Here is a 19,569-nt window from a genome sequence, read left to right on the forward strand (position 1 = left end):
ATGGCATATACTCTCATAATGAGATTCAAGCATACCACTTACGACCCGGTCACATCGGGTTAATTGCTTTCAACATAAATCTTTCGTTCTATCCGTATAACGGATTGAACTTCATACATTTGTTATTGCATTCACGACCACCCGTTCCAAACGGATGGTACCTTATCCTTACTCGACTTGTTCAATTTGAACCGGTCGACTTGCATAACTTATCATAGCATTCGCCATCATAACCAAATCCACAAGGGATTTGCATCATTCTTATCTTTCATTCCTTGAATCCGTCTCGCGGATTCAAGCATTGCATTCGCATATTTCATTCCTTGAATCCGTCTCGCGGATTCAAGCATTGCATTCACATCTTTCATTCCTTGAATCCGTCTCGCGGATTCAAGCATTGCATTCCCATCTTTCATTCCTACAAGGTACTCTCAATCCCCCGAGAGTCCTACTACCCATTTCACCCACACGCCTAGCTGCTACCAAACTCTATCGGACATACCTGTAATAATTATCACGGTTTCACGAACGTCATACGTTTCTTGTGTACTGGCCAGGTACACATTCCACGTACTAGTTTCGTGCCTTCGAGTAATTGCCACCTTATGTCCGAAGAATTTAGTTTCGGCTCGTGTAACCTTTTCAAAACTTATTTATCATGTCGTTATTATATTTTGCTAAAAATTTTCTTTCACTTGCTTAATTATACCATTTCATATGCCCACACGTTAGGTTTACGTACCTGGGGTCAATTCGCCTTATTACTTGCCTTGATGTCGGTCCTAGACCGCATCCACAGATCATCCCTTCCAAACGATTGCGCTTACCCTTCACATAACATACTATTAATTTCCTTCAATTACATAAGTTAATACATACTTACATTTGCTTTTACCTTTAGGCCTTGATCGAGTCTTGGATTGTACGGGTTCCTTATCATAAGAGCACACAAGTTTGAGTTCAAGTACTTACTTTCTCGTACTTGATTCTCTCAAACCAGGGCTCTGATACCAACTTGTAACACCCTAACACGTAATTAACGAAAGTCGCAGCGGAAGTTCATGCCATAAAAATTCTTTCATTATAAACCTTACGTCTTACTTGAAAGTTCACTTTTAAAATAACTCTTTTATATCGAATACAACAAACTAACTCAATTATAGAATAAATCATAGCTTATGTACAACAAATTTACATCCTTAGACAACCCCGTACAATCCCTTAAGTGACTCGGTCTTCGATCTTTAATCCTTGATGATCCTCCGTGACCCGCACAACCTACATTCACCACATACATTCAAAAACATTAGCACACAATGTATAAACAAGATCATTCGCATACACTTCACATCTCGTTCTTTATCAAACTTCAAGCATTTCATCTGCGTATCCATTTCCTGGCGAGGCTTCATGAATGTACCTGCATTACTTATCATTCTCAAGGTACACCATTAATAACGTTAATCCTCAATGTGTCTAAATCATACACATATATGTACTTACATACCCAAATTAATATACATCTTACATACGTACATACACTCATACATACCCTTATACATACCTACATATACAACTACATACTTACATATCCTTCCTACAACTAGACATACGTACATACACTCATACATATCATTAAGCATAACTACATATCCTACTACATACGTACACTTGGAGTTATAAACATACATACGTGTATGCCTACGTACATGCTTACATAACTTCTACATACGTATACAAATACATACAAACACACAAACTTGCTTATCTACATATATACATACTTTAACGAACACGTACTAGATCACGTGTACCTCTTACCTAATCATACATTATTAACGTGGGTCTTAGACTTAGCTTTATAGCCCATAAACATCCAAGGAACCTTCAAAAATCATGTTTGGAAAGTCCGCCGTAGTCCACGGATATCAAACCGAAGCCCACGGTACATAAATTAACTTAAATAACAAGATTTCAGCTTTTGGGACTTGGGAAGGCCGTCACCGACGCCCCTAGGGCCGTCGGCGACGGGCCTTGCATTTACCCGTAGCCCAAAAACCCGTAGACAGGTAATTAACCCGTCAGCACAAAAACTGATTTTCCCTTGCCCGTCGGCGACGGCCCCCTACCCGTCGGCGACGCCCTCTAGATTTTGCAGTTTTCTGCAGATTCGTTTCGTCGTACGTACGCACTAAAACGCGCGTAACTTTTGAACCGTTTACCCGTTTGACCTCCCGTTTCTTCCTACATGCTTGTAAATTCACATTCTATCATAAAATAATAAGTTCTTAGACATTTTGCATCCTCTTAACACATTATCGTTCATATACTTAGTTTTGACCCGTTAAGGGTATTTGCGCGTTAAATGGTTTATGACATACCAAAACCATACTCTTCGCTTCCATATTTGTCCAAGACATTATACTAATCTATAACTTGTTTCTAAAATACTTATTAAGATCGTTTGCCCAAAATACCCATCAAGGGCATTTTGGTCAACTTTAATCCCATCATTTACGACGAAAGACTTTCCTACATATTTAACCTCAAACATCATGTTTAATTAATTTCAACACTTTATTACTTACTTGAACTAAGAAGTGATTACGGAAATCACTTACCTTATGCGTCCGTGCTCGTATCCGATTCCTTGCCTTTTCTTGACCCGTTATCCTTTCATGCTTGAGTCAGTCACGACGTGATTCCTATACTTTCATTTCATCGAAACCACGCTCTTATTAGCATACTCATTGGTACATGTAATAATCATATCATTCGCATAATTCATACTTAACTTTCCTTAGTCATTTCTAACAAGCAAAAACATCTAATCAACTTCATATCCTTTCCAACACACGTAATTCATCGAGTAATCAAAATTAACACATATTAACATAACATGTATCAAACGACTTCCTATAATCCTACTTTTACAATAACGAGTCAAATCATGTTTCTTATGCTTGTTGACTTCCAAAGGTCAACTATTAACCATAGGTAACTATCGGCTTATCAACATATGTCCGTAACATCATAATCGACTATACGGACGACATTGTATACATTTTATCATACACTTACACAACTCTTGCATTCACACATAGTATGCATTCCATAACACTTTTTATATAAAAGACCAATTCCATAATTTTCTACATGCAACACAAGACTTCATAATTCATTCAACTTTATAATATTACCCATTCAAGCATTTAATCGAACACTTGGCGTGCATATAACATTGTAAGCTCTATGTACAAGTATACAATGCACACTTTCACTAGTAGTCTTCATGAATCATATAATCAACTAAATCCACCTCACTTATTCATTCTACAACCTAATAATCTGTCTATAACTTGCACACAAACAATCACCCATCTGAATTTCTTGATTAATTCACTACTAGTTCACTATTCAACTAGATCAAATGGGTTTTTATTCAAACCTTCAAACAAATCAGTATTATTCATGAAACATCCTTTATTTGGTGATTCTAACTCACAAACAAGTTCAATTTCATACTATCTCATGGATTAATCAAAACCATTATCATCCCCTAACATCAATTCACAAAATTCGACTTACCCCATGATGGAGAACCCCTAGATAACTGAGAAATTGGTCACATGCAATCGATTAGCCTTCAATTTCCTTCTCAATCTGCTGATTTTAGGATGTTAGGGTTTTGGCTCTTCCTTGGCCCCCTGTTCTCGATCGTACGCCCCAAACCACAACATACTGACTTATTTTTTTTTTATCAAGTGTGTTATTTATAACACTTTTCTCTTTTAACCCCTCCATCTTTCAAAACATGTCATTTATTTCCTTTTTACATACTAACTTGTTTAATCTCATGTGCACATAAGTTATAGAATTTCCACAACTTGTAAAGCTTAGGGAATGGTAAAGTAAATCTATATTTACCCCATCTTATTAATAAAATTAAAATATTATATTACGACGTACGAAATTTGGGATGTTACAAATAACTAGGTTTAATAACCTAGTTATTCCATTTCTTTCTTTTAAACGTGGTAACATACTAGTAACTAACGAACTCGAGTTTTTGGGGTGTTACAGAATACAAACCATATCATTAAGCAATGATGTGTCTAAGTTAACTGAAGAGGACATTCATAAATTTACGTTTATTACTTGATTTTTTAGTTATAAATTTATTTGAAAATAGTAAGATTCCTCAAATCATCTAAAAGTGGATTCATCATAAAACAAAAATGAAACAATAATTGAAAAACACACAAAACAAGTAAAATTTGATCTAGTTGGTTCATAAAATACAAATTCTAAAAAACATAAAATCCTACAGTGGATTCATCACAAAACAAAAATGAAACAATAATTGAAAAACACAAAAAACAAGTAAAATTTGATCTAGTCGTTTCATACAAGGAAATACAAATTCTAGTACACGTAAAATCCAACATATCTCCGGAATTGTTGATGTCAATTAGGCTTAAATAATTTAAATCTAAATTTTCAAATTGAATTTGAAAATTAACACTGTGTTCCCGAGTTTCATTTAACGATAGAAGAGAAAGGAAGGGGAATTATAAGGGAATGGAAAGGAAAAGATGTGATTATATTCGTGTTCCCGAGTTTAATGAAAAGAAAAGGAAATGAAAGGAAATTAAACATTTTATGTGTTCCCGAGTTGGGAGGAAAAGAAAAGAAAGTTTATTTATAATGAATTAGATGGTAATTTAGGAAATTTAAAAAAGTCTGAGATTTATAATAATATTTTCTCACCAAATCTCTCCAAATTGGGAGGATGAATATTTGCATCAATCACCCCCTTGTTTTCTTTCTTTTCTCACCACTCCCCTTCCTAAAAAAATATTTGGAACACATTTTTTACTCTCTTCCTTTTACTTCCTTTCTTTTCCCTTGTTAAATGAAACTAAAAGTCACATTGGGATGCACAATACTTTAAAAATCTTATTCTAACTTATATTGAGATAAATATATATTTAAAATAAAGAAATAATCATGTGGGGTTACTTGGGTATATAATGAGGTAAATGGCGCTATATTATCGGGTAATCGGGCACACTACATATCCTGGATCGGTCCCTAACCCAAAAAAAAAAGCCCGAGCTAAATCTTAGTTCACATTAAACAACCTAAAATAATGAAGTTTCGAGTTAGGTCTCGACTGAGTTATGAGATCTCGAGTCAGTAATGAGGTCTCGAGTCGCAACCTTGTTGTCTCAAGTCGGAACCATGGTCTCGACTACTATACCTTATGAGATCTCAACTCATAATGAGGTCTCGAGTCGCAACCACAGTCTCGAGTTATGAAAATTTAAGCCCTTAGTCGAAACCGCAGTGGTCTCGAGTCGAGACCTTATGATCTCGAGTCGAAATCGTTGTCTCGAGTTGTGAATATTTGAGAACCTTTATGATTTCGAGTCGAGATCTCGTGGTCTCGAGTCGAGATCTTGGTTTCGGCTCGTTAGAAGGGATCTCGAAACTTCCTGTTAACAGCTGTGAATGTGAAACATAACTGAAAATTCGAAATTTAAGGGATTGTGTGATAATGTTTCCTATTTCAGTGCTGATCTAATTTTACCAAATATTTCGAAAATTATAATCTGTTTATCTAATAACAGTTTTCGAAAATCTTTAGAGGACAAAATCAGATCAAAACAGGAAAAAACACTTAACAATCCGAATCATATTCCAAAACATAAAGGAAACTTCGAATTTTCTAAGAACATGTGATGAACCCTAAAAAAAATAATACTTAATTCTGGAACCCAAAACCTGAATTTTAATAGTTTCTAAACAGATTTCGGTCAAAACATAACCCAGTTGAAATCGAGTGAACATAGAATCAATCTTTTTTTCCGAAAACAGTGATCTCGAGTGGACCTTTATGACTCGAAACCGACTGTCAGGTTTATTAAGTTATCAAAATTCCGCTTTCATGATTTCAATCCCAGAATTAATGGATACGAAAACAGAACTGACTAATCAACATATGCTCTGATACCACATGTTGGTTCAGTTCTGTTTAAACATAATGGAAAATATGAAAACATACCTGTCACCGCAGACAGTGCGGTGGAGAATCCAGTGAGAGAAGACGACATGGAGTTCGACATCTTTGTCAAGGTGATCTGGTTCCTCCTTAGGGTGCTAACTGATGATGGTGACTGATTAAACCGAAAAGGGTATTGGCCGTAGGAGAGGGAGGTCGAACGTGATGATGTTATGCTTATGGGGTATCTCTAATTGTGTAACTGTCTAACCCCTTAACCTTCACATAAGTCTCCTTATATAAGCACCCAAGAAGAAACCTAATTAGTTAATAAGGGTAATATGATCCATCAACAATTACCAACTAATTATCTTAATAGGTTATTATATATTTTGATCTATATTATGTAAATGATTATAATGACTAATAACTGAAATTAACAAAAACCTAGCTTCATAACCGAGTAACCGAAACCAAAGTTGGATTTGCACATCGCATCTCTTGTCCAACCAAGAGTACAACATCAACTTGCATTCGACCTCCAATGATTATTCGAACCTTCTCAAACCCTGCACTTTAAATAACGCGTGTTGAGCCCATCATTTCTGCAATCTCGTCTCAAACTCCTCAACAGTCGCAACCTATCGTGGCAAATTCTCATTCAAGCCCTTCCAATATCGTCTTTAAGAACCCCCATACTCACGATCAAGGTCAACACGTCGTCGTTTCACCTCTAAAAAAGGTAACTTTAACATTACCCACTTCAATTCATCATCAATTTCATCTTCCAATTTTCAAATCCAGTATATATAGCTAATCTTGAATCACAAAAAAACCCGAAATTTACGTGGGTATTAAATAATTATAGCTTATTGTTATTTTTGGTAAGTTTCGGATCTGATTTTAGTACTTCATTGAGTTTTATGATGTGGGTTATTGTATAAATAGGAAGATAAAAAAATGGATATTATTCGTTTGATTGATCGATTGTTGATACCCTGTTTGCTGTTATGTGGATTCAGTATTTTAATCATGTCGAGAAAGATGCTGATTGATGGTGATGTGAGTAATGTTAGTGATGAAGATCAGTATGATTTTGATTTGTTTGTGATTGGTGCTGGTAGTGGTGGTGTTAGGGCTTCTAGATTTTCAGCTCAATATGGAGCTAAGGTAACACTTTGTTGAGTTTATACGTTACTTGGTTTTAATACGCGTGGTGGCGAGATCACATTGATTCCAAAATGCGCGCACAGTGGCGGACCCAGGATTTATTTTCTCGCTTGGTTTGGGTGGGGTGGAGGTTTGTGGAATTGGGGGCTTAACTGAACTTTTAAGGGGGTGATGGGGATTTTTTTTTCTAGAAATTACACTTATTTTTTTAACCCCCGGGTGCATAGAGTAGGGTCCGCCACTATGCGCGCATCACATGATTTAGGGGCTGTTTGGCAACTTCTGAATGGTTAACTGCTGAACCAGTAAGAGGTCTCAATCATTAAGTGCTGAACCAGTAAGAGGTCTGAGCCATTAAGAGCCAGTATAATGCTTAACCCTTCAGAGGCAAATGTCTGACCAATTCAGATTAGAGGTCTTAACCATTCAGACTCTGTATAATACTTAATCATTCAGAGGCAAATGTCTGAACCATTCAGACATCTGCTCACGAAACAAACAGTCTGAACCATTATGTACTGAACCAGTAAGAGGTCTGAACCATTAAGAGCCTCGTTAAGAGGTAAACAAACAGCCCCTTAGTCTAAACTATTTGACCATCGTTTGAGCGATGGGTTTGAGTTTTTGAACAAAGCTGATGATGAGAATATCTTATATTTTAGTGTTTCAAAGTTAACAAGTTGAAATATCATCGGTAAATATTTTTTAGTATATTCTAATAACGAACGCATCGACACGTGCTTTTGGGATCAAATCGCGTTGGATCGCCACACGCTTTTTTAAAACCAAGACCAAGACATGTTATTCTTATATATGTTTAAGGTGATTTTTTAAGGATATATGTTTGGTTATTTATCTTTGTTTTACTAAATATTGTTGTAAGGTTGGGATTTGTGAGCTGCCATTTCATCCGGTTAGCTCGGAAACCGTTGGAGGTGTTGGTGGAACGTAAGTTGTTGGATCTTTGCTTTGGATGTTAGTTTGGGAGAGCACAGTTTGTTAGTGGTGTATGAGTGTGTGTTGTAATGGTTTACATGTGTTGCAGGTGTGTGATTCGTGGGTGTGTTCCGAAGAAGATTCTGGTTTATGGAGCAGGCTTTGGGCCTGAAATTCAGGTAATATCGAGTTTCTTCGTTAAACTAGTGAAATCGGGTGGTTTTTGATGTATTGGATCAATGGATTTTTTTATCTAAGGTTACTCATCTATGTTTCAACTCGTGTAGGATGCACGGGAGTATGGCTGGCAAGTGAATGAGAATGTTGATTTTGATTGGAAAAGGTTACTGCACAAGAAGGTTCGTTGTTAAATGTTTCTGTTGTGCCATTTTAATTCCTGTTTTTCCCCTTGTCATCAAATTACATTGGTTAAATAAAACCTCCAAAAATCTGGCTTATTTACCTATTCATAAGTAAACGGGTCGCAAATGCCATTTCTGCTTTTCATCAACGTCATCGTAATCATATCTTTTTTTTTTATTGTAGACTGAGGAAATAGTGAGGCTAAATGGAGTATACAAACGCTTACTTTCAAATGCGGGAGTCAAACTTTTTGAAGGGGAGGGAAGAATTGTGGGCCCCAACGAAGTGGAAGTGATACAGTTGGATGGCACCAAACTCTCCTACTCTGCAAAACACATACTGATCTCAACCGGTAGCAGGGCACATCGTCCCGATATTCCTGGACATGTAAAACCTTTCGATAATTTGAGGAACTCGTTTATTTAATTTAATTTGTCATGCATCCAATGAATCAATAATTTCAATATATAATTTTATGTCTTGCTTTTTTTTATTTGTGTGGTTCAATTTAGGAGCTAGCTATTACATCTGATGAGGCTTTGAGCTTGGAAGAGTTACCAAAGCGTGTTGTTATACTTGGAGGAGGGTATGTTGACTTTTGACTTTTTATTCATAGTTATCAATAGTGAATAGCGGACGATAGCGACAAGCTACCTATATGCTACGTAACGACAATGATGAAATTGCGGGTGCTACATGTTTAGCGATACACTAGAAGAAAATTTAAGGAAATATTTTATATGTCTATTTTTTCAATTTTTTTTCTTAATTTAAAAAAAATTCAAAAATCTCACTATCTGTTGCTAAATCCTATATAGTGCCATCAATCCTCTTCGCTACGTTATAACGCTCGCTATGGGCGCGATTGACATCTATGTTTTCATCTTGGAACGTCTTTAAATTTTTAGTTGAATGTTCACACACGCTGAATCTTTGTATCCGATCAGGTATATTGCCGTGGAGTTCGCTTCAATTTGGCGTGGGATGGGTTCCACCGTGAATCTATGTTTCAGAAAGGAACTTCCATTGAGGTTAAAACTTTTTTATTTATATATGAGAATCGACATTTTCAGTAAACCTTTCCAAAGCCGCAATTTCAGTGAAATATTAATCATTTCAGAGGTTTTGACGATGAAATGAGAGCGTTGGTTGCAAGAAATCTCGAAGGAAGAGGCATTATTTTGCACCCACAAACAAATTTGACAAAGGTAATTTTTGTATAATTAATTATTTAATATATTTATACCGATTTACTGTCGTGAATCTTCAGTTGATTAAAGTTATATACGTATGTTTCAGTTGGTTAAAACAGAGGATGGTATTAAAGTTACTACAGATCATGGTGAAGAACTAATGGCAGATGTCGTACTTTTCGCCACCGGTAATTTTGGGCCTTCATAAAAGATAGTTGTGTTAATTAAAACTTGAACTTTTTTTTAATTTAGTTGCTTTAACATATTACTTGATGCCTGTGTTTAAAAAAGCGCGCTTAAAGCGAGCATTAAGCGTGAAGCGCTGAAGCGCTGGAAACATCGCTTTTTTTGGTCTGAAGCGTTACATTACGTGAAGCGCTGTGAAGCGAGCTTTAAGCGCGAAGCGATGATGGTTTGAAGCGACGCTTCAGCCCAATCAGGTCACATTTGGGCCAATTTTTAAGCCCAACAGTCTTTAAATAGGGTTAAATGAGGCCTGTTTCTTTACCCTAAGTGCTTTTCGACTTTAATTTATGTTTTAACTATGTTTTTTATGTGTTAAGTGTGTTTTTTAATCATGTTTTTGTGTTTGTTATTGGTTAACAAGTAGAATAGGTCATATTGATGTGTACAATATATATATATATATATATTTTTTTTTTAATTTTGAGCGCTTCGTATACGTGAAGCTCTCGCTTCGCGCTTGAAGCTTCGCTTAAAGCTTTTGGAACCAAAACGCTTCAGAGCGCTTCGCGCTTTTTTAAACCAAGCTTGATGCTCCTAATTGTATCCTTAATTATTAAATATAGAGTAAAATGCCATTTTCGTCCTTGAGGTTTGGTCAGTTTTGCGTCTTTCGTCCAAAGGTTTGTTTTTCCGCATCTAGATCCAAAAGGTTTAAAATCTTACCATTTTCATCCGGCTTATTAACTCCATCCATTTTTCTCCGTTAAGTCAGGAGTATTTCCGTCTTTTTTGTTAACTTAAAGGGCAATTCGGTCTTTTTCACTTTATGTACAAGCATTTAGCATAATGTACAAGTATTCAAAAGACCAAATTGGTTGGAGTAAACAAAAAAAGACGAAAATACCCCTGATTTAACGTAGAAAAATGGATGGAGTTAACGAGCCGGATGGAAATGGCAAGATTTCAAACCTTTTGGATCCATATGCGAAAAAACAAACCTTTGGACGAAAGTCGCAAAACTGGCCAAACCTCAGGGATAAACATGGCATTTTAGTCTTAAATATATTCATCCCAATTCTTACATTTTTTTTGTTGGTCACAGGACGGGTCCCTAATACAAAGAGATTAAATTTGCAAGCTGTGGGTGTTGAAGTCGACAAAATAGGAGCAGTGAAGGTTCCCTTTTTACCTTTTTTCCCTATGTTTTTTTAACGATGCTTGGAATGCAAGTAACAAGAATTTGGATTAAAATTATGCAGGTTGATGAGTATTCTCGAACCAGTGTGCCTAGCATTTGGGCCATAGGTGACGTTACAAACCGGATGAATCTTACTCCTGTTGCGTTAATGGAAGGATCTATGTTTGCTGTATGTGATTTCAGCCTTTTTATGAGTTCTGTTCTTCATTTTTTACTCTGCGTTTACTGATTTTTGTTCAATTTATGCGTCTGCTTTATACTCCGTTGTCCCATAATAAATGCAATTATCTAAAATACAAAAGTAATTATTAATTAGAGGGAATTTTTGGACTAGAGTTGACGGGATCAATATATTTTAATAATCATTGATGGGCAAATAGGCAATTCTGAAGTAGAGTTGACGTGATCATAGGGGTGGCAAATTCTGACACGATCTGTAACATGGCATGAAAATGATAAGGTTTTGGGTTGCCGTGTTCGTTTGACCCGTTTAACCCGTTTGATTAAATTTCTGATGAATCCCTAGGATCATTATTGCATTCATTTTGTGGCATCCCGGAAAGGAAATTTCTGTGACTATTTTGGTACAAATTGATTAGTTCACTTTTTCACGACGTACATTTATTATTTATTGCATACAGAAAACAGTCTTCGGTAACGAACCTAGCAAGCCAGACCATAGCAACGTACCTTGTGCCGTTTTCTGGTAACAGATTATTCAATTCTAACTTTTTTACGGGGGTGAATATGTAAAAATCATTTTTATATATTTTTTTTTAAAATCAAATTTGTATTTTTCATTTCAGCATACCACCTCTATCCGTTGTTGGACTAAGTGAAGAACAGGCCATAGAGCACGCCACTGGGGACATATTAGTGTTTACGTCAACATTTAAACCAATGAAGAACACCATCTCAGGGTATGTAAAATTGTGCCACTTCTTTGTAATCAAGCAAATGGGAATTCGGTTGATAATTTAGAGTGGCATTTTCGACCCATTTATTTGTAAATGGGTTGTGCTGCATTTTAAATGGGTCAAATGACAAAAACTTAGCTACCATGTTCGAATTATATCGACATTTTTTTTCTCTCTTCAACTCTATAAAAATCATTCTCTTGATTTAAAGATAATTAGGATATAATTTTAGAATCATAGTGTATTATCTTTTTTTTTTTAAAATGGAGAAAATTGTCTTGATGGTCAACTTTGGTCCATCCATTTTGACCTGAAAGGCTGAAAAGAGTCAATGACCCGTTTTGACACAAGTTTGTTTTGATCTGTTTAAGCTTGCCGATCTTGCCACATCTAATGATATGTATTAAGTTTAACTAATAATCTGCACTTTTATATATCCATAGACGACAAGAGAAGACACTCATGAAGCTTATCGTTGATGCCGACACCGATAAAGTTATCGGAGCCTCGATGTGTGGACCCGATGCACCAGAAATCATGCAGGTAGTAGACATAATCACTCTTAACCCTTTTAGAAAAATTGCTAATATGTTAAAACCTCCTATAATTAATAAAAAAAATTAGACTGCTAATGCAATAATATTATATCTACAATCATTTGTGACTCATTAATTATGAATATTAAAAAAAAAAAATTGTACATAATGTGTCTGGTTATTCTTTTATTGTGTCCTGCAAACACACTTCTAATAATGTTCATATTTTTCTTAGGGCATTGCTATTGCAATCAAATGTGGAGCAACCAAGGCACAATTCGATAACACGGTTAGCTTACGCGGATTATATACTTTTTATTTCATAATCTGTTATTTTGGATATAACTGAAAACATTCGATATTTTTCAGGTCGGGATACACCCGTCAGCTGCAGAGGAGTTTGTCACAATGCGGTCAGCTACAAGGCGTATTGCAGTTGCTGGTAAACCGTAGACCAACCTCTAAACACGTGTTTTAGTCGGTTCCTCAAAACTCTCGTTGTTAGAAAACACATGTGTAACATTAAGTTTTGATTCATAAGTTGCAACAATGTTAAATTCATCATGTTTGTTTGGTATGTACTGTGTACTATATAGCCTTATGAAATGGAAAACAATAATGAACGATGATTGTAATTTAATTGATTGGGTATTGGACCGGTACCAAATTAAAATAGAAGTTACAATTTACAAATCTTATCCTTTATAGCAACTCAAAGTTTGTTCAAACATATTATATTGTCTATCATAATACTTAAAAATTCGTAGGTTTTGTCTATTACTAATTTTATCGAGTATTAATTTATAGAGATTTTTCTGTAATAAGAAATGATCCCCGTTGGTTTTATTATGAACATGAAGCTTAGCTATTTAACCAATTATGGTATTTTTTAAGTTTAATTATATAGTTGTTTTATTTTAAGTATGTACCTTTTTATTTTAATTAATATTAGAGTTTAGTTGTTTAATTTTTTTTACTTAAGTGTAAAAGATGTGGGGTATAGATCGGGTAGTTGGTATCCTTTAGCATACACAGTCTAAATCGAATGTAGGGGAGAGTTGAAATGAGAAGAAATTTTTTGTAAGAATAAAAAATAAGAAGTTTCAACCAATAAGAATGCTTTATTTTACTTCATTTGATTTTTGTATTTAATATTAGTGTAAGGGTATATTGGTAAACTTAGATAGATCATTAATTGGTAGTTCCTTTTTAATAGTTAACTATATTAAATTTATAACTTATTTTCAAAAAATAAGTTTTTCAAAAAAGAAAAAAATATATAATTTAAAGTGTGGCATACATTACGAGGTGTGTAGGATGAATTACGAGCTGTGTAGGATAAATTTCAAAACGTATAGGATGAATTTTGATGTGTGTAAGCAAAAATTTAAGTATGGAGGATGATAGTGTTTATGACTAAATAATTAGTCAAAGATAATAATAAATGAGTTGAGAGAAAAACTATTTAATGTTTTATATTTGCACACTTTATTCTTTTTCTTCTTAATTTAATTTTCTTCTCAAATGAACCTTACCCATCGTATGTAATAAGAGCATATGCAATAAGTATGTCAATGTTCCAAAAAAATAAAATCCTACAACAGTTGGAGAAATTGTATGCATCGTATTAGAGATTATAATTTAAATACGCAAAATTGTATGCAATGTATTAGTACTAGTCTATTCCTCGCCCGCGTTGCGGGGCGGTAAGCGGAATATTTCTTAGTTTAATAACATGTACGTTTGTGTTTCGGTTACTTGGACATACTACTCATAACACAATCTCAATAAAAATTAGACATAAATAAACATAAGCGTGCCAAAGAATTTTTTTTTCATAAAATTAGGAATTATAAAATAACTTTATTAAAGCCCAAGAGTACTAGCGGTTGTCCACCAGTAGCTAACGATCACTATTCCGCCGGGTTGATTCGTTATGGTGGTAGCAAAAAGAAAAGGCTAAAAGATGAAATACTAAAAGGAATAAAAGTAGAATAACTAAACATGTACACTACCAAAAGTTAAAACAAAGGGATTAAACACGCATATAAACAAAGTTAACCAATATAAAGAAAGTTTTCTTTTCTAAAAACAAAGGGTCTGAACATGTATATTAACGAAGTTGAAGGTTTAAAAGTAAAATAAAAAAAACGACAATCAATTACTTATAAGAATAAAAGTAGAGGGACTAAACATGTAGAACACCAAAATTGAAGTAAAGGGACTAAACACACATATAAACAAAGTTAACCAATATGGAGAAAACTTTTTAAAAAACAGAGGGGTGAAACCCGTATATTAACAAAGCTGAAGGTTTAAAAGTTAAATACAAAAAGAATCGACCAATGCGGGAATGACATGCAGCTGCCTGAAACTATTCCTCTAATTGAAAATGTATGTATTGAAAATGAAAATTAGAGATTTTAATTTAAATACACAAAATAATTGAAATCCTAAATAAAAGTATCAACTTTTTGAAGATTCGAGTGACTAAATCGGGGATCGGATTGAGAGAACACAAAGAAGGATGCAAATCGCCTACAAATAATATATATTGCAGATCATTAATGATCATTTATTCATTCACATATCTAAAAGATTTTAACAGACAGCAATCAATGATCATCTACAAATAATATATAAACGTGTGCAACACAAATCTTATCTTATGATATATATATATATATATATATATATATATATATATATATATATATATATATATATATATATATATATATATATATATATATATATATATATATATATATATAGGGGAAGGTTCAAATGAAAACCACTAGTTAACGCGAAAACTCGAAAACTAATTAAAAAAAGCCAAAAAAACATGCAAAAAAATTTTTTTTTTAAAAATTTTTTTTTTCAATCAAATTTTCGCAGGTTTTTTTATTAAAAAAAAAAAAATTTCAAAAAAAAAAAAAAAAAAAAATTTTTTTGTGTAGTGCACATGTGTAATACTGCACATGTGTCTGTGTACTACACATGTGTATTATTACACATGTGCACTACACAAATTTTTTTTTTTTTTTTTTTTTTTTTGAAAAAAAGTTTTTTTTTATATATAAAAACTAGCGATTTTTATTAAAAAAATTGAAAAAAAAAAAAAAATTTTTTTGTGTGTTTTTTAGGCTTTTTTTAGTTAGTTTTCGAGTTTTCGCGTTAAAAGTGGTTTTCATTTGAACCATCCCCTATATATATATATATATATATATATATAGGATAATGCTAGATAAAAAACCCTAAAATTCTTAGAAAACTCTGGAAACCCAAATGGGAAGCCATTTTTACCCAACCTCCCGACATTTATTTTTTTGAAAAAAATTACACATGTAATATACATGTTTTAGAGTGTTTTGGGCCAAAAAAAACAAAAAAGCGCCGAAGGGATTTTTTTAAAAAAAATAAACAAATTTCAGCTCCTAACACGTGTTAAGCAAAAAAGACATAATTTCGCTGAAAATTGCTGAAACTTGTTTTTTTTTTTTAAAAATATCCCTTCGGCGCTTTTTTGATTTTTTTGGCCCAAAAGTCTTAAAAACATGTATATTACATGTGTTATTTTTTTCAAAAAAAAAAAATGTCGGGAGCTTGGGTTTTCTCGGGTTTTTTATATATATAGGGTTTTCTATCTAGCCCTACCATATATATATATATATATATAGGATTAGGTTCAAACGTGAACAAAATCCCAAGAGTGAACTGTGTGAACTGATCTGTGCCCTTGATTTTTATGATCTTGAGATTAAAGTGAGTGGCATGATGGTAATTATTTGGTTAATTTTTTTCATTTAATTAAATACAAAAATGGTATATTTGTAATTTCAATCTTAAATTGATTGCATAAATCTCTCACAAATCAAGTAATCAATTATCCTCTTAAATTGATTGCATAAATCTCTCACAAATCAAATCAAGGATTAGGAAAGATGTAACTTAATTCAATTATTAAAATAATTATTTGTTTAAATGCGATGTACACATGTGTATTCTGATTTTACCATCTTTTTAATGCGATGTACACATGTGTATATCGTCTGTTTTTTGTGATATCTCAGAATTTTTTTGTATTGAATGTTGATGTACAACTGTGAATTACTGTACGCATATGTGCGATGCTGAGTACACATGTGTACTGTTCTATTTATATCCAAGTATACATGTGTATACCGTTGAAATATGAAGGTTACGTGGATCTTAAAAATAAAAATTTGAATTTTGGTGATGAAATCTGAAATAAAAATTAAAACTGAAATCTGGTGATTTGTTGTTTGTTTTGATAATTATCTTATTAATAAATAAACATAATGTGGATAATGAATTTTAATTAGGAAAGATGTAACTTAATTCAATTATTAAAATAATGATTTAAATCTAATTTTTTATATAATTACAATCCTACCCTTAACAACTAAAAAGGAAATCAAGGGTCCATATCTGTTCACGCAGTTCACTCTTGGGAGGTTGTTCACGCTGGAACCCTTCCCTATATATATATATATATATATATATATATATATATATATAGGGCAAGGCTTTATAAAAAACTCTATCTTTTTTAGAAAACTATGCAAACCCATTTTCATCCATTGATTACCTTTCATCTAACTTGATCAATGGCTCTCATAATTTTGGTAAGAATTATATTTAAAAGAAATCTTATAATACACATTAGTAAAGGAGAAGGGCATTTAAGACATTCATAAATCTGACTTTTCTCTTACACACATCAACTTTATTTCTCTTACACACATGTTATCTCTCTCTCTCCTCTCTCCTCTCTCCTCTTTTCTCTCTCTTCAATCAAGATCATGATGAACACCAAACACAAGTTTCGATCTTCAAGTCCAGATCTACATCGTGTGAAAGAAAAAATGTTTGAAGATTGTTGTTTTAGAGAGAGAACGACGGCACGATGAAGGTTTTTAGAGAGATGATTTTTTTTAGAGAGAGAAACAACAATCTTCATCATGTTCATCTATAATCTTTATTTTTTAGAGAGAGAGAGATTTGAATGTTCAAGTGTGTGTGAGAGAAGAAGGTTTGAAGACCCTTCTTCGTGTTCATCGGACGGGTATAGATCCGGTAAGTGTTCTTGAAATATCATTTCACACTTGATTTTTTGTTGAAATGGTTGTTAATATGTTTTTATGTGCTGAAAGTGTTTTAGTAATGGTTAATGGGGTATCCATGGTTAATGTTCATGTATTTTAAATAAATCAAAAACTTTAGGATGGGATTTTGAACGAGTTTTTTTGTTGGTTTGGTTGCTTGTTAGGGGCTTTTGATCTTAACAGTAGCTGTTCTTTTGTTGGTTTGGGTTGCTTGTTTGGGTTTATGATCTGAACAGTAAGTGTTTTTTTTGTTTGGTTGCTTGATTCACAGACTCAGGCCCATAACATGTGTTAAGCCCCCTGTTAGAATCTTATATAACGTGTGTTAATTTACAGACACAAACCCATAAAGATATTCAATTGACAAGCTTAATGGATGTAGGCGAAGTTAATGCGTGTTCTAGTAATGGTTAATGTTCATGTATTTTAAATAAATCCAAAACTTTAGGATGAGATTTTGAATGGGTTTTTTTGTTGGTTTGGGGCTTTTGATCTTAACAATAATTGTTTTTTTTTGTTGGGTTGCTTGATTTACAGAGACAGACCCATAACATGTGTTAAGCACCTGTTAGAATGATATATAATGTGTGTTGATTTACAGAAACAGATCCATAAAAGATATTGAATTGACAAGCTGGATGGATGTAGGCGACGTTAATGCAGGGACATTGAATAAGTCACATCCTTTGGGAAAGATGTCTTCGTTCATTTATAGCATGTGTTGGTGGTTCATGCTGTAACAGAACACCATGATGTAACGTGTAATATGAAACGAGCCATTTATGGTAACACATGTACCGGTAATTTTGGAATATATAATATTGTATTCATGTATAAACTAGTGGTTTACAAAACACCATGATGTGTATATACTGATCTAACATGTGTTACAGTTTGTCTGTTCGGAACATGTAATTGCTTAACATGTGACAAGGGTGAAAACAGTCGACGGGGGCGATGAGTTTAATGGGGAGCTTAGTTAATATCGTAATCTTGTTGTAACCCCACTTATATACATATGATAACATGTAAGCATCTATTATAACCCGACTTGTATTCATGTATATGAAAGTGGTTTGCAAAACACCATGATATGCATATACTGATCGTAACACGTGAACAAGTTAACATGGAACATACAAGTTAATATCGTAACACCGTATACCTGAATAAAATGTGTTAAGCCTCTGTTATACCTGAATACATGAGTATAGGCTAGTGGTTTCCAAAACACCATGATGTGTATATACATACTGTAACATGTGTTAAAGTGACTGAAAATGTATAACGTGTGTTAAGCATCTATTATAACGTGTGTTAAGACTTCCATAATGGATGAATAAACTACAATAGTAACTTAACAACAACAGAGTAAACATGATATAACGTGTGTTAAGCCTCTATTATAACAACATGTGTTAAGACTTCCAGAATGGATGCATAAACTTCAATAGTAACTGTAACAGTAGAGGTACAAATACGGGCGCCTCCACCATTATAATCTTGTTGTAACCCGACTTGTATTCATGTATATGAAAGTGGTTTGCAAAACACTATGATGTGCATATACTGATAGTAAACACGTGTACAAGTTAATATGGAACATACAAGTTAATATCGTAACACCGTATACCTGGGATAAAATGTGTTAACCCTCTGTTATAATCTTGGTTTAACCTAACATGGTGTTATGTATAAGCTATTGGTTTCCAAAACACCATGATGTATATATACATACTGTAACATGTGTTAAGCGACTGAAATGTATAACGTGTGTAAAGACTTCCATAGTGGATGAATAAACTCCAATAGTAACTTAATAACAACAGAGTAAACCTGATATAACGTGTGTTAAGCCTCTATTATAACATGTGTTAAGACTTCTAGAATGGATGCATAAACTTCAATAGTAACTATAACAGTAAAGGTACAAGTAC

The 19,569-nt window shown here is 33.6% G+C and overlaps 1 protein-coding gene across 1 annotated transcript; it reads left to right on the forward strand.

Annotated features, from left to right (window-relative positions):
* Positions 1–6,493: 6,493 nt before the first annotated feature.
* LOC110890733 (glutathione reductase, cytosolic) lies at positions 6,494–13,178 on the forward strand. Its single transcript, XM_022138359.2, has 17 exons — positions 6,494–6,746; positions 7,027–7,174; positions 8,058–8,122; positions 8,220–8,289; positions 8,398–8,469; positions 8,657–8,860; positions 8,986–9,059; positions 9,421–9,504; positions 9,594–9,681; positions 9,773–9,854; positions 10,955–11,028; positions 11,112–11,219; positions 11,692–11,756; positions 11,857–11,970; positions 12,411–12,510; positions 12,739–12,792; positions 12,873–13,178. The coding sequence occupies exons 2-17, from the start codon at positions 7,037–7,039 to the stop codon at positions 12,954–12,956; spliced, it is 1,476 nt and encodes a 491-aa protein (XP_021994051.1). The 5' UTR covers positions 6,494–6,746; positions 7,027–7,036; the 3' UTR covers positions 12,957–13,178.
* The last annotated feature ends 6,391 nt before the right edge of the window (positions 13,179–19,569 follow it).

The sequence above is a fragment of the Helianthus annuus genome, chromosome 11 (genome assembly GCF_002127325.2).
Source record: "Helianthus annuus cultivar XRQ/B chromosome 11, HanXRQr2.0-SUNRISE, whole genome shotgun sequence".
Classification (NCBI taxonomy): domain Eukaryota; kingdom Viridiplantae; phylum Streptophyta; class Magnoliopsida; order Asterales; family Asteraceae; genus Helianthus; species Helianthus annuus.

Bases quoted from the DNA above. Each gene is read 5' to 3' on its own strand.
- LOC110890733 (XM_022138359.2), top strand. From the start codon at position 7,037: ATGTCGAGAAAGATGCTGATTGATGGTGATGTGAGTAATGTTAGTGAT. The intron at 9,855-10,954 runs GTAATTTTGGGC...TGTTGGTCACAG, and splicing joins TGTCGTACTTTTCGCCACCG to GACGGGTCCCTAATACAAAG. The intron at 12,793-12,872 runs GTTAGCTTACGC...GATATTTTTCAG, and splicing joins AGGCACAATTCGATAACACG to GTCGGGATACACCCGTCAGC.